Genomic DNA, 16,273 nt, shown 5'->3' with positions numbered 1-16,273 from the left:
TGGATTTTGTTTTTTGACCTTTGACCTTGAAGGATGACCTTGACCTTTCACCACTCAAAATGTGCAGCTCCATGAGTTACACATGCATGCCAAATATCAAGTTGCTATCTTCAATATTGCAAAAGTTATGGCCAATTTTAAAGTTTTCGGACAGACCCACAGACTGACAGACAGACAGACAGATAGACTGACATTTCAACTGCTACATGTATATGCCATCCTAGAGGGGGCATAAAAAGTATGAGACTATCAAGCATACCAATGCGCCTTGTTTCGTGGCATACCCCGACTTAATTGACTGCAATGACAACGCTGGCATCTGTGTTTCTGGTGTGTCTCTTCCACCATCTGAACTCTACAATAACAATAATTAATCAGATGTGATAAGCTGTGTTCTGGAAAAAAATGGACCTATTTCCTTGGCCTAAAGTTTATTCTCAGGCTTATGAGGGATGACACTTCCCACTTATTTTTTTTCATTTTTTTTTAAATCTCTTCTGAAAGCAAATCTAGTCTAGATGGGAATGGTCGTCCCTGACACTGCTGTCTGAACTGTATTGTTGCTGATAAGAGACTTTCTTTGAACAACAATTACTATACAAGTGGAAAGCGTCGTCCCAGGTAAGCTTATGCAGACTGCACAGACTCATTTGGAACGACACTTTACACACATGCATAGTGCAAGGTTTTTCTGGAATGACACTTAACACACATTCATAGTGCCAGGTTTTTCTGGGATAACACTTAAAACACATGCATAGTGCCCGTTTTTTTAGGACGACACTGTACATATCTATAGTGCCAGGTTGTTCTGGGACGCCACTTTACACACATGCATAGTGCCAGGTTTTCTGGGACGCCACTTTACACACATGCATAGCGCCAGGCCAGGTTTTTCTTATACACTTTACACACATGCATAGTGCCAGATTTTTCTGGAACAACACTTTACACAAATGCATAGGGCAAGGTGGTCTGGGACGACACCTTACACACACGCATAGTGCCAGGTTGTTCTGGGACACTTTACACACATGCATAGAGCAAGGTTTTCTGGGACACTTTACACACATGCATAGTGCCAGATTTTTCTGGGACAACTCTTTACACACATGCATAGAGCAAGGTTTTCTTGGACACTTTATACACTTGCATAGTGCCAGGTTGTTCTGGGACACTTTACACACATGCATAGTGCCAGGTTGTTCTGGGACACTTTATACACATTTGCTTAGTGCCAGGTTGTTCTGGGACACTTTACACACATGCATAGTGCCAGGTTGTTCTGGGACAAGGCTCAGAAAATAAAAGTATTATTTGATGCTAAGAGTTACAAGCAGTAGGCACAGCAAATGGTTAATAAATACAACTAAATTACTTTTGAACTGTGGTAAAATTTCAAGCTTGTTTGAGCCAACCGTTAAAAAATCATAATAAATAAGAAACACTTGCATAAATGGAAAAATACAGTAGAAAAAGTATACAATCAAACAGAGTGACGTACCTCGACAGTGCTCCGTTGTATAACGCCCCCAGCCACTTCATTCCTGGTGTTTGGCGGCGCGAGTTCTATGTGCTTGGCCTCACTTACCTGCAAAAACTCATTATGATCAATAGAAATTATAAATATATCATGATAAATCATACAGCTAAATTGATCATCATTTATCACACCCCTTTGTAACAATGCATGTAAGGGTAAAAAAGGAACTAATTAGATTAATCACACTCATATAAAGATCATGACTTTGATGAACAAACATCAATGATACAAAAGTTGATTTTCCCAATATTGACTTAACACTTATCTGTATTAATATAATATTTATCTCTGGTCCAAAGTTTAACACAGTTGTTTCAGCAAGTAAGAAACAAGATCCATTCATCATAACACACAACGTAAAATATGTCATATACAAAATGGTTGTATAAATACTTGATAATATGACTTGAGACTGAGATAAAAATAATGTGAAAATAACAGTACAATTATATAGCAAAATGCATGAGTCACTTGAGTGGTGTCAAATTACATGTACAATTAAAAGCCTATAATTAACCAAAACAATGTGAATTTGATGTTAATCTAAAACAAGAGCACCGCATAACGGGTGCCAAGCTCGGCTGCAAAAGCTTGTCAGATTTTTATTTTTTTAGAATTCACAGAGACCTTTACCTTTGACCTAGTGACCCAACAAGAGATGTGTTTGTCAGAAACACAATGCCCCCTACTGTGCCACTTTGAAATAAAATTTCTATTTATCATTTGGCAGGTATAAACATCATCTCCCTGTAAAGCTTTATTACTTCCCTTGGATTTTGTCCAATCCAACCAGGGGGGGGGGGAGGTCTGTAGACAGTCAAAAATGACCAAGTCAGACATCACTGACAACCAAGGCCTGTGGTTTATCAAAGAGATCATAGCCAGAGTTCATCATGTATAAATGGACATAAGTCCACTGGTATTTAATGAAAACTAGCATTCGCAAATTAGAACAGGTAAAAAATGATAATTATATCAAGAGATGTGTTCGTCAGAAACACAATGCCCCCTATTGCGCCGCTTTAAAATAAAATTGTATTCTATTTATCATTTGGCAGGTATAAACATCATCTCCCTTTAAAGCTTATTACTTCCCTTGAATTTTGTCCAATCCAACCGGGAGGGGGGGGGGGGTCTCACAGTCAATTATGACAATGTCAGACATCACTGACAACCAAGGCCTGTGGATTCAAAGAGATCATAGCCAGAGTTGATCATGTATCTATGGATATCATTTAATAAGAGGGCCTGAAAGGCCCAAAGTCGCTCACCTGATATTCAAAGGAACTGACCTGTTCTGTGCATCCCAAGATGTCATTAGAAAAATATGTTCTTACCAACTTTCATGACTAAAGAACACCCTGGCAGCCACGTTTTTCAACAGACCAGAACCATTTTCATACGATATCATAAGATATCATTAAAACAAATATACTGACAACGTTTCATGAAGATTCATAAGTCCATATAAGGAAAAATGCCCCGCCCATTGGTGGCCATGTTTTTCAAGCAACTGAAACCACTTTCAAACTTGTCCAAAATATCATTGGGACAAATCTTCTGACAAAGTTTCATGATGATCATACAATAAACATGGCCTCTAGAGTGTTAACAAGGTTTAACTATAGCTATATAAGGAAAAATGCCACGCCCTCTTGGCGGACATGTTTTTCCACCAACCGTAACCATTTTCGAACTCATCCAAGATATCATTTGGACAAATCATCTGACCAAGTTTCATGATGATCGGACAATAAATGTGGCCTCTAGAGTGTTAACAAGGTTTTACTAAAGCATGATATATAGCCATATTAGAAAAAATGCCCCGCTTCCTGGTGGCCATGTTTTTTAAGCAACAGAAACCATTTTCGAACTCATACAAGATATCATTAGGACAAATCTTCTGACAAAGTTTCATGAAGATCGGAAAATAAATGTGGCCTCTAGAGTGTTAACAAGGTTTTACTATAGCCATATAAGGAAAAATGCCCCGCCCCCTGGCAGCCATGTTTTTCAACTTACCAGCATCATTTTTGAACTCATCCAAGATATCATTGAGACCAATCTTCTTACCAAATTTCATGAAGAATGGACAATAAATGTGGCCTCTAGAGTGTTCACAAGGTTTTACTATAGCCATATATAGCCATATAAGGAAAAATGCCCGCCCCTTGGCAGCCATGTTTTTCAAGCAAACGTAACCATTTTCGAACTCACCCAAGATATCATTGAGAACACTCTTTTGACTTTTGCAGCTTCATGAGGTACACATGCATGCCAAATATCAAGTTGCTATCTTCAATATTGAAAAAGTTATGGCCAATGTTAAAGTTTTCGGACGGACAGACACCATATATTTGACATTTTACCTTAAAGGATGACCTTGACCTTCACCTTTCACCACTCAAAATGTTCAGCTCCATGAGATACACATGCTTGCCAAATATCAAGTTGCTACAGTGTCCGACAAATCCATTGCCCCAAGCCCGGGGGCTACCGAAATTTTTCATCGGGCTACTGAAATTTTCTAGCTGACGCCCGCCGGGCTACTATAAATCTATAAGAGCGGTAGCCCGTTTTATTGACAGACATACGTAGAATTTTCCTTGGTACATTTACATTTACGTACACGGTGCCTGTACTGTAACATTAATTAACGATATTGACTGTGTACATCAGACTACTTGCTGTATTATGTATATGTATGTATACATATTATGTATATGTAAATGAAGAAATAAAATAAAGATGAAAACCTGCCTCTTATCATTTAGTAGGAAAATTTTATGGGCTACCAAATATTTTTATTGGTAGCCCAGTGGGCTACCTGAAAAATAAGAAATTTGTCGGACACTGGTTGCTATCTTCAATAGTAAAAAAGTTATGGCCAATGTAAAAGTTTTTTCGGACGGGCTGACAGACTGACATACACGCATACTGATATACTGACTGACGGACAGTTCAACTGCTATATGCCACCCTACCGGGGGCATAAAAAACTTTGACAAATCAATCATTTGAGTTATAAATAATCAAAATAAGAAATCTGTACAGTAACTGTGAAAAGAACTTCAATTCTTGGTAAGGAAATATATAATATGAGATTTATAATTATATAAATTATTTCCCTTGAAAATAATTGTGTCAAACAAATCTCTATTTTTAGTAGCAAATAATTAAAAGCCACTACCGTGACTGTGATTGACCACTCCAAATGTGCAGCTCTATGAGATACACATGCATGCCAAATATATAAAGTGGCTATGTTCAATATTGAATAATTTTCTCCCTTTTTAAAGCTTATTACTTCCCTTAAATTTGTATTTTTTAATGTAGACCGTAAAGGATGACTTTGACCTTGACCTTTTACCACAATGTGTTTGTTAGCAACCCAATGCCGCCTACTGCGCCGCTTTGCTTTATTTAACCAAAAATATATATGTGGGCAGGTCAGATAACTATGTCCATTTAAAGCTTATTACTTTCCTTGACTTTGTTTTTTCCACCCTAGACCTTGAAGGATGATGTTCACCTTGAAATTTTACCACTCAAAATGTGCAACTCCATGAGATACACATGCATGCCAAATATCAAGGTGCTATGTTCAATATTTAAAAAGTTATGGCCAATGCTAAGGTTATAGCACGACGCCTACGGCGTACGTCAGACGACAGGCTGGCTATGACAATAGCTCGGGTTTTCTCCGAAAACAGCCTCGCTTAAAATTAATATCCTTTAGAGATGAAAAGTTAAAATTTAATATAGTCAGTTACAGTGATAAAGTTAAAGCTGGGCAAGCAGTTAATTACCAACCAGTTTTATGCAGATGACAGTTGCAAAAAAGGGGTTACTCATTCTTGCAGTAAATCAGTAACATAGTAAATACACATAGGAAAGAATCATCCATTGCTATATTTATCAATTATAAAAACAAATGTGCTGGCATATTGGATAGTGTCCATTTAGCTATAATATCCCTTTTTGATCCCCACTGGAACCTAGCTTGAGTTCTCAAAATCATCTTTAAAGAATATCTATGATTTAAAAAGAGCACCAAATAAGCCTCTTTGATTTGGGGCTGAATTAGCCTGTATCCAAATCGAGCCATGTTTGTGGCTGATGTTGAATGAGCCTGCTAGTACTAAACTCTGAAGACTCACAGTATTAGTTCTACCAAGGAAACAGTCTCGAGTGTATAAATAAGCATAAGACTTTTAGTGCAATCTAACAAAAAGTGAAATAAATAATTATTTGTTTAAATAAACGTTCTGGCTTTCTGCACCATTATTTACTTCACCTGTATACAAGTTCCCTTCCAACTGTGGTTGTTAGAGAACTAAGCATCATAACTATGAAACACTAGTATTTTGCATATTGCAATGTTCCACAGCAATGATGCTGATGATAATTCAGCACAATGATTAATGATTAATCATTACGTAATTCCAATTTTACAAGAAATTCCACTACCAGTTCAATTGCTTCGAAGAAAAATGAAAACAACACTTTTTCACTGTATAACTGCACCACATACAATGAATTTCTCAATTTTTCGCAATTTAAATCCTCTTCTGCTGTTGTTTTTTAAACATTTTCTCTGACATTTAAAAATTAGAAAAATGAAAAAGAAGTTCAAACAACGACGACCATTTTACCATTTGTGCCTAGTGTCTAGAAAAAAGGCCTTGACAAACAGCGTAGACTCAGATGAGACGCCGCATGATGTGGCGTCTCATCAGGGTCTTCGCTGTTTGCTCAAAGGAATTTTTGTAAGAAATATTCTAAAAATAGAAATAAATATACTAGACATCGCTAATTTTGAATAATAAATTGACCCAATTCAGAAGGATGGGAGAGTCCACTAGGCATAAATGGGTCAAACCAGAGATTGATTTATGGAATAAATCATCTGCTGATCCGTAGTTGGGTTTTCTTTAATTTCATTATCTTAGGGTTACAAAGGGATGAAATGCGTATCTAAGCCGTGAAGAGTGAATAATAAGTTACAAACCCTTATTTTAGAAGCTTCATTGAGAGCGTCAATCCATTTGTTCATGTCTGCTTCACTTGATGCCTGTATAAACATCTGGTCTCCAGAATGGGTGATATCTGTAAAATGCATGAGACTCTCTTGACAAATGAGTCTTGTTCTGTGAAAATGGGGTTTAAAGCATGTGAGTAAAGTGTCGTCCAAGATTAGCCTGTGGAGTTCGCACTGGCTAATCAGAGACGACACTTTCAGCTTTTATGATATTTTCTGTTTAAAAAAAGTCTCTTCTTAGCAAAAATCTAGTTTAGGTGGAAAGTGTCGTCTCTGATTAGCCTGTGTACACTGCGCAGGCTAATCTGAGATGACACTTTACACACATGCATTATGCCCAGTTTTCTCAGAACACGACACAAATATTGAGCCACATTCTGGGCATAATGGGCTCAATGCATGTGCTTAACCCTTTACCACTTAGATACATATTTGACGCTTTTGTAGTCCCTTAGAAAGTTACATTAAATGTAATACCTTGCTTACTAGATCCAAGTGTTAAAGGTTTCAGTTCCAACCCTTAGATACTGATGAGCAGCAAACAGCATAAAACCTGAACAGACTGCGAGTTACTCGCAGGCTGTTCTGGTTTTATGCTGTTTGCACATAGGCATTTTCACTTTGATTCTGAGTGGGAAAGGCTTAAAGCATTGTCTCAGATTAGCCTGTGCAGTCCACACAAGCTTATCAGGAATTACCTTTCTGCTTAAATAGAATTTTTCATTTAAAGGAAGTTTCTTCTAACAGAAAATACAGTTTAGGCGGAAAGTGTCATCGCTGATTAGCCTGCGCAGACTGCACAGGCTAATCTGGAACAATGCTTTACAAAAACACACAAAGCCCAATTTCTTCAAAGCTTGTAACGAATCTTTCTCTTGTTCTGTCACTTTAAAACATTCTCTTTCTTTCCTCTTTTCTCAAAGAGACATAGAGCTTTACATGAAGAACTCAAAAACTACAATTTATAATACAATTATAACATATTGTCAATCGCATGTAAGCATAATATTTTTTGTCAAAATTTCTTTATATTGTTCATTTTTAGGCGATTTAATGGAAGTTGTTCACAATATTATTAATGATCATGCTGTAACAGTCATGACATCATTTCATGAACACATAGTCTCCTTTTGTTGAAGATTCATTTATATCTTTTTGATTGCTCCAAATCTACCAACATAGCAGGAAAAACAAACATGCATATTTCCTAAAGACGCTAAGTACTGGTTCATCTACAGGGTGGCATTGCAATTCAGTGTGTTAAAATAAAGAAGGTAAATTTGCTTTCTTAAATAGTTCCAATCGTACTTAAATAAATGAGTTTCAATAAATTAAATCTTACAACAAAGCAGGAAAAAAAGAAACAAGAGCTGTCTCCATTGGAAGACATATGCCCCCAAAAAACGCTTTTTCGAAACCTTAACGCAGATTTTGAAACCTAAAAGTGGAAGTTCAAGTTCAAGGTCAAAGGGGTCAATATTTGTGTGCCTATGAAAAGGCCTTGTCCATATACACATACAAACCAAAAATGAAAGTTACATCTGAAGCGACATAGAAGTCATGAGCATTTTCGAAACCTTAACGCAAAAGTGCGACGGACAGACAGACTGACGGACAGACAGACGGACAGTGCGACTGTTATATGCCACCCTACCGAGGGCATAAAAAGTTAAGTTTTGATATAGGACAATAACAATCCAACATGCACTTCTTCGTAACATAAGGAAAAAACTCAATTTTTCTATGATTCAAGGGCCGTAACTCAGGAGTGTCTTAGTCAATTTGGCTGATTATCGAACTTGACCTAGATCTTATGACCTTACACATGATTATGAAGTGTGCGGGAGATCCTATGACATATGCTCGAGTAATTGAGCTGAAACAAGAAAAACGCAATTTTTTTATGATTCAAGGGCCGTTACTGAGGAGGGTCTGGGGCAATTTGGCTGATAATAAAACTTGACCTAGATTTTATTTCCTAACACATTTTATGAAGTGTGGCGAAGATCCTATGACATTTGCTCGAGTTATAGAGCGAAGAGAGAAAAAAACAAATTTTATGAAGATTCAAGGGCCGTAACTCAGGAGTGTCTTGGTCAAATTGGCTGATTATCGAACTTGGCCTAGATGTTATTGCCTTACACATGTTCATGAAGTTTGGTGAAGATCTTAAAACAATTGCTCCAGTTATTGAGCTGAAACGAGAAAAAACACAATTTTTCGATGATTTAAGGGCCGTAACTCAGGAGTGTCTGGGTCAATTTGGCCTATTATCAAACTTGACCTAGATGTAATTGCCTTACACATTTTCATGAAGTGTGGCAAAGATCCTTATAATGAAATTTGCTCGAGTTATTGAGCAGAAACAAGAAAAAACAAATTTTATGATGATTCAAGGACCGTAACTCAGGAGTGTCTGGGTCAATTTTGCCGATTATCAAACTTGACCTAGATGTTATTGCCTTACACATTTTCATGAAGTTTGGTGAAGATCTGATGACAATTGCTCGAGTTATTGAGCGGAAACAAGAAAAAAAACAATTTTACGATGATTCAAGGGCCGTAACTCAAGAGTGTCTGGGTCAAATTGGCTGATTATCGAACTTGACCTAGATGTTATTGCCTTACACATTGTCATGAAGTTTGGTGAAGATCTGATGACAATTGCTTGCCTTATTGAGCGGAAACTAATCCGGACAGACTAACTAACTAACTAATTGACTGACTGACGGTGCGATTTTAATATGCCCCCAGAACCTATGTTCTGGGGGCATAAAAATAATTATTGTAATACTCACAGAAGCAGTTACCACCCTTAGGTCGTAGCTTTCTTGCATCGCTCACCTAAAAAGGGTTGTTAAAATATTAATACAAGCAACATTTTTTGAAAACTGGGTCTAATGCATGTGCGTAAAGTGTTGTACTAGATTAGACTGCACATGCTAGTCAGGGAGGACACTTTCTACCTACGACGTACGATACCACCATATGATATTAGATATTAAATCTTCAACACCAAATCTATGGGCTATGCCATTTCAGATGAGAAGTTTGCACTATATATGTATATACGTAAAATCAAAACAAGTAAACCCCAGGGTGCCAATAATTGATGAGGATCAGTGTTCTGCAAATAAATCTGAGCAGCCAGTAATATTTTCAAAGAAGCCAGCAACTAAGAACTGACACAGTCATTTTTTGCACTGTTTAGAATTTATATTTTGAGGAAAAGTAGCCGGCGAAAAGATTTTTAGTAACCAGTGAAATTGCTGACTGCTGGTGCTTCGGCAGAAAACTGATCGTTATAAATTGTTACACACCAAATGTTAGACTTCTGACCCTTGCGGTATCAGAGAGGAAGAATTATAAGTTATTTACTTGATCAGTCTATATAAATCATGAAACCCCCTAGGGTGAGGCCAGTTTTTCTATCAAGGAGATGATGTGAAGAAATAAGACTTTGTTGCTTAATTAGAGACATTGTTGAAATATATCTTTTATTAATTCTATTTTTAGAATCTGGCACCTATATATGTAACAGACTGCAAAGATTTGAACAACTTTGAAAAAGAATCAACAAGGGATCATTCCTGTGATGTTCTGTTCAGCTATTCAAGAGGATTAGTCGTTAGAAGAACAAAGGTTATGGAGTCATTTACTGACAGTCAACATCAACACCCTATCCTTAAACAGTGCTCTAGCTTGGCCTAAATGGAAGGGCTCCTCGCCCTGCCTTTCCGAAGCCCCGTCCTGCCCTTCCCATGCTCCACCCTGCCCTATTATCATATAAAAAAAATGTTTTAAAGACATACATGTATAATAATTTATAAATCTCTTGTTACCTTGTAATAAATTAATTCCTTATTGTAGACATTTAATTGGCATTGTTTAATAATAATGAAAATAATATATAATAATATAAAAACAGGGGGCATTCCAGATACGACCAAGCGCTCAAAAGAGCCCTTTTGAAAAATTGTACGCATTGAAAGTGCCATTTTGACAAAAAAGGTCCCTGCCCTTTTCAAATCCTAGCTGGAGCACTGCTTAAAGCACCCCATGAGCATTAAATAACCAATTTCACACATGAAAGTAACATAAAAGAGGATTTCAAATGTTCAAAATGTTTTCTTTATCATGCTCAACATAACGTCATAAGAAGTATTTATTATGCTTGTTCAGATAAATTTATTGAATGATAAATATGATAAATGGTTTTTAATCTACATTCAAGTATCATTCAAATAAAATATATGGTATCAACATTTTTACTTTATTAGGCTTTGTCAATAACAACAAAGTGGTGTTTTTTCACCATTTTGGGAATGGGGCGGGATGCCTTTGGATTTGGAAATATTGCGTCTTTTTGACGACATTTGGGAAATTAATGTTGTTGATTTTATGCTTACAAATACTTACAAATTTATAACAAAAGTTATTTCAAATGTTCAACAAGCTGGATTTGGAGATGAATGACATGTTTACACTTACAAAAAATATTCTTTTTTGGAAACCTTCAATTGGGAATTTTTAGGTCCCATTAACCCCTACCGGACCCAAATTATAATATAAAAAACACCGCAAAGTATGCATGTGTATATCATAAAAGTCATTTACCTTTGATATCACATTGAAATCTATTTCCAACAGAGGATCATTAGATGTCTTTGGCAAATGCTGAAAAATATGCAAAAAGTCACATACATGTACCTAAGAACAACAGTCAGTCCAGGGAAATTACCAAATAGGTTGTTATAGACTTTTGACATCTGGTCTCAGATGACTGATTTTTAGATGGTTTGCAAGTTTGCAGTATGGCAAGATCATTCTCCCACCCACTAGTTTGCGCAGAGTGTGACGTAAACAAAGGCTCGTTGTCAACGTAAAAGTATAATAACATAAGTTATTTCTATTAAATTATACAAATTTACATATGATAAATGGATTTAAATGTTAAATTTCTACTGTTAAACTTTAATTAATCAGTGATGATATTGTTGCTCACTACTGCCTCAAGATCGCTGTTCACAGGTGAAATACTGCTTTCAGAGTAAACTATACTAGCCGTTGGTCACAATGACAAGGTGACTGTTATACTCAGGTGTAATAAAGAATGATTTTCATTAGGCGGAATCTAGACTTACAGCTGCAGTCAGGTAAAGGCTGTTCTCAATTAACTGCTAAGTTTGGAGTGTATATGTGTCTTGTTCTGAGAAAAATGGGCATAATGCATGTGGGTAAAGTGTCGTCCCTGATTAGCCTGTGCAGACTTTCCGCTTAAACTAGATTTTCGGTAAAAAGGGACATCCTTTAAACGAAAAATACTATTAAAACGGAAAGTGCCCTCTCCGACTGCACAGGCTAATCTGGGACGACACTTTCCGTACATGTATTATGCCCATTTTTCACAGAACAAGACACATATCTGTGTGAGTATGATGATGAATGTAGACAAAAAGCTTACCTGAGGATCATCAATGTAGATGCATACTTTACTCTCTGCAAGGTTAAGCTGGAAATATCTCTCCTCTTGAAATTTCCCTTTCTGGTCCTCAACCTTCATAACGCCACACAAAGTTGCCAAGTCCGCCATTATTTAGTAACATTTACATAGTCTCAGAAGGAAGATCTCTGAAATAAAAAACAACACATAAGCCTTGCTCAGGGAACACTGGGCATTATGCATGTGGATGAAGTGTCGTCCCAGATTAGCCTGTCCAGTCATGATAAGAGACTAACCAGGGACGACACTTTCAGGTTTCATTGTATTTTTCTTTTAAAGGAAGTCTCTTCTAAGGGAAAATCCAGTTTAGGTGAAGTGTCGTGCCTAAATAGCCCTGAAACCAGACTTTATGCAGGTGCATTTAACCGCATTTTCCAAGAGCAGGGCTCGTAAATGTATTTAAAATGTGTTGTTAAAATAAGGAAAACAAGCATTATATCACTATTCAATAGAATATTGAAATATTTGGGGTTTTTTAATTGCAACCTTGAAGGTTTCATTTTCAACATGCTCAAGTCTGAGAGAATCGCACCACCTATGTGACATGAAGGACTTTCAACAACATTCAAAAACAAACAAATTCATTGAATTGATATCCCCAGCCAATATGCTTTTGGACACAAAAGTGTTATATTTGACACTTAAAAAAGGCATTGTCCAAGATACAAAGGGCCATAACTCTGTTATTAACAGAAGGTGTACAATGCCATTTGGCGTGCATCATCATCTTATGCATATATATACTCATGCCAAGTTTCAATGAAATCTGCCAAAGCACTTCCAAGATATGGCTCTGGACGGACGGAAAGACGGACTGACGGATGGATGGACAACGCCAAAACAATATCCCTCCGCCTATGGCAGAAGATAACTATAACTTCAATGCCTCCAATTTTGGAAGTTCTGCTCAGAGTATTGAGCAGTTTCTACAGTGTTAAACTATCTCAACATGTACAGTACAATTATTTCAGCATTTATCAATAAATATGAGCTACACTTAGGAAAAGTTGATAAAATTAAAGGTGATTGTAAATTTAAAGCTGACATGACAAGGATGAGAAACAGGGCTTTTTATCCTTTTTTAGCGAGGGCCTTATAATATACCCAGTTCCCCAATAGAAAGGCCGCTTCAACTTAGGTAATTTCTTTAAAATGATGAAATTTTGCTCAAATTTCAAGCTGACTTTGTCAATAATTGTTCTGCAGAACAGAAGGCCAGACCAAATCAAGAAAAAAGCCCTGTCGATAGTTTAGGAAATACACAGAATGGCGTGCCAGAACAGACATGGAGACAAATCTGAAGAAACCTGGTCATAAGGAATGATATCCCACACTACCATTAGTGTTTTTCCCAGGCCATTTTAGCGTGGCCAAAAGCCACGCCGCCCTCCCGGATCGCCACGCTGCCCTTTTCAAAGACAAATTTCACCACGCGCCCTTTTTGTCAAAGGCAAATTTCGCCACGCGCCTTTATCGATAACATCTTTATTGCCTTACGATCTAACTTGGTCCGCAAAATCAGCTTCCTTGATTGTCTGTGACGCTCCGACTGGGCTTGATTTACTCGAGAGACGTCAACGTCTAATCGACTATATTTAATTGAGCAGATTTAATCTATAACAGTGCTCGATTTATAGGTAGGTCTTACTGACTGCTCCAAAGCTGTGAATAAGTAATGCGTGAATAACCCCGTGTCAGTATCAATCGATAATGCCGGAGGCTATGTTATATCAAGCGCGTTTTTCGCTCGGCAATGTGTATTACTCCACGATATAATCATTACTTCGGAGACTTTTGATGAAAAACTCGATGTTATTCTCGTGGCAATTGTGCTTTGCATACATTATTCAGTTATATCAAAACATATATTTTTACGCATAATTACATTTAAATTCACAAACAAATTTATTCTTTATCGTTTTCGTCTTTAAGATAATTAGATCTAATTATTGAAATAGTTACTGAGACGTATACTAATTTAACAAAATGCGAATCGCGTATACGATTTAACGTTGCTATGCGCACCTGTCGCTTACATCATTTGACATTTTATCAACATGGCGGACTATACAAAATTAAATTGTGACTCGGCAAAAATGGAAAATAACGTCGTAAACGATCGAATTAACAATGGAGATTACACATTAAGAAGGAATTAATGAAATGTCTGTGATAATCAACGATGCATAAAATGTTTTAGATAGCAACAACATTATTTATTTCTTTGTAATCTACTCAGTGGATGTATGTCATGGAAACAAGTGTTTGCATATTGTTAGCGATCAATTTACTTGCAATGTTATTTTAAACATCTGTCGAGATTATTGTTAGAAAATGGGATAAGACAAACATGGTTTCATTTATATGTTAGTGGATCTGTGTATAATCAGATTCATATGCATATATTGCTTTATTATGTTTGTCGTGCTGTACAGTTTATTGAAACAGCATGGAACTTAAATGTACACTGCAAGGTAAATATATTAATATGAATCATATTAAGTTAAATACATCTATTACCATTAAATGTGCTTGTTTATATGTTATTTTTTCCACAACTGCTTCTGATGCGATTACATGTTTCCCCGTAATTCAGGTATTCAGGGAACGTTTTTGCCCTTTTTTGCCTAAACTGCGCGCTAAAATGCCCTTTTTGAAAGTATTGCGCCATGCCCCTTTGCCCTCCTGGGAAAAACACTATACCATATACATACAATGGCCTGGCTTGATTTATTTTATTAAAATCAAATCATCGGCATGGGAAAACAAAGCAAAATACGATGTTCAGAGTTTAATATTATCGCGGGAAACTGACAATACTGTATAAAATTCTAGTCTGTGCCAGAAGTTATTACGATAATTCACGTAAATTGTACAAGTTTTACCATAAAATAACTGTTATTGTTGTTAATGACAGTTGTTTAATCGCATCAGGAAGTAAATATTTTTTTCATCCACCATTGTTGGAGGTGGATTGTAACCTATTACCGGCTACACGCAACTATTTTTTTTATTGAAGTTCTTCTTCTGGTACATTCTCCTAGCAGAGTTGTCGTTCGTTCCTCACCATACAATGCAATGAACCGCAGTGTAAGAGAGTGCTTCTGGTACAGTACTCCTTCTAAAAAGAAGATTTTGTGCCGATGCCTATTAGTTAAGGGGTGAAAACGGTGCAAAAGTTGCTCAGTTGTGTATTAGTTTAAAATTATTTATATTGTAAGTGTTTACAGGAGGATAAGGGGAGCAATGGCACTCTGTACAACTATGCAGACGACAATACACTGTCTTTTATTACACCAGATTTTGATTTATTGATAAGTATTCTACAAAGTGAGGGTAAAATTCTTATTGACTGGTTTTCTGTTAATTGTATGGAATCAAATCCTGACAAATTTCAGGCGCTAGTCGTTGGAAAAAAACACATGATAAAACTCCTAATTTTGAAATAGATAATAACATTATTTCTTGTGACGATGTTGTAAAATTGTTAGGTGTTGATATTGATTACAATCTATCGTTCAATACTCACATCCAAATAATTGGAAAACGCTGCTCAACAACTTAATGTTCTAAAGAGAATTGTTCGTAATCTGAATAAACTTAGACTTACAATATTTCACACTTTCATCTTGTCAAATTTTAATTTTTGTCCTCTGTCATGGCATTTCTGTACAAAGATTAACACCCAGAAAATAGAGAAAATTCAAGAGAGAGCTTTGAGATTTGTTTATGATGATTATGCTTGTAACTATGAAGATTTGTAAAATAGAGCCAATTTACCACCTCTACACATTCGAAGATTAAGAACCATGGCAAATGAAACTTTTAAAATTGTAAATAAAATATGTCCACCTGTTCTGCATTACTTAGTTGAAAGAAGAAATAATAATTATATTTTAAGATTCTCAAATATATTGCAGGTTCCATCCGTAAAGTCAGAACACTATGGTAGGAGAAGTTTCAGGTAGGCAGCCCCAGTCCTGTGGAACTCGCTGCCTGACGAATTCAGACAAGCAGGCTCCTTCAGTCAATTTAAAACCTTGATCTCAGGTTGAATGGAAAGAATTGTAACTGCTCAGGGTGCAATCAGACTTAGCTGTCCATATCTTCGTTCCAACTTATCAGGTAGCGAGTCTGCAGACTGGGACTGCTGACCTGACATGTTTTCTAGTTATGCTTTCTTTTG

General features: G+C 36.5%; 1 protein-coding gene across 10 annotated transcripts in view; it reads right to left on the bottom strand.

Annotated features, from left to right (window-relative positions):
• The window catches only part of LOC127857714 (pleckstrin homology domain-containing family A member 1-like), a 45,539-nt gene extending 30,443 nt beyond the window's left edge, over nt 1-15,096 (bottom strand). For all 10 annotated transcript variants that reach the window (XR_008038575.1, XR_008038571.1, XR_008038572.1 and 7 more), the window contains exons 1-7: nt 14,973-15,096; nt 12,049-12,215; nt 11,202-11,261; nt 9,383-9,428; nt 6,555-6,652; nt 1,505-1,591; nt 260-355 (exon numbers count right to left, since the gene is read on the bottom strand). Coding sequence is in view for 5 of the 10 variants with exons in the window: in XM_052394376.1 (XP_052250336.1) it covers nt 260-355; nt 1,505-1,591; nt 6,555-6,652; nt 9,383-9,428; nt 11,202-11,261; nt 12,049-12,177 (516 nt within the window). In the remaining 5 variants the exon portion in view is untranslated. The remainder of the gene's footprint in view (nt 1-259; nt 356-1,504; nt 1,592-6,554; nt 6,653-9,382; nt 9,429-11,201; nt 11,262-12,048; nt 12,216-14,972) is intronic.
• Nucleotides 15,097-16,273: the final 1,177 nt, after the last annotated feature.

The sequence above is a fragment of the Dreissena polymorpha genome, chromosome 14 (genome assembly GCF_020536995.1).
Source record: "Dreissena polymorpha isolate Duluth1 chromosome 14, UMN_Dpol_1.0, whole genome shotgun sequence".
NCBI lineage: Eukaryota > Metazoa > Mollusca > Bivalvia > Myida > Dreissenidae > Dreissena > Dreissena polymorpha.
This window is presented reverse-complemented; position numbering and strand designations above follow the sequence as displayed.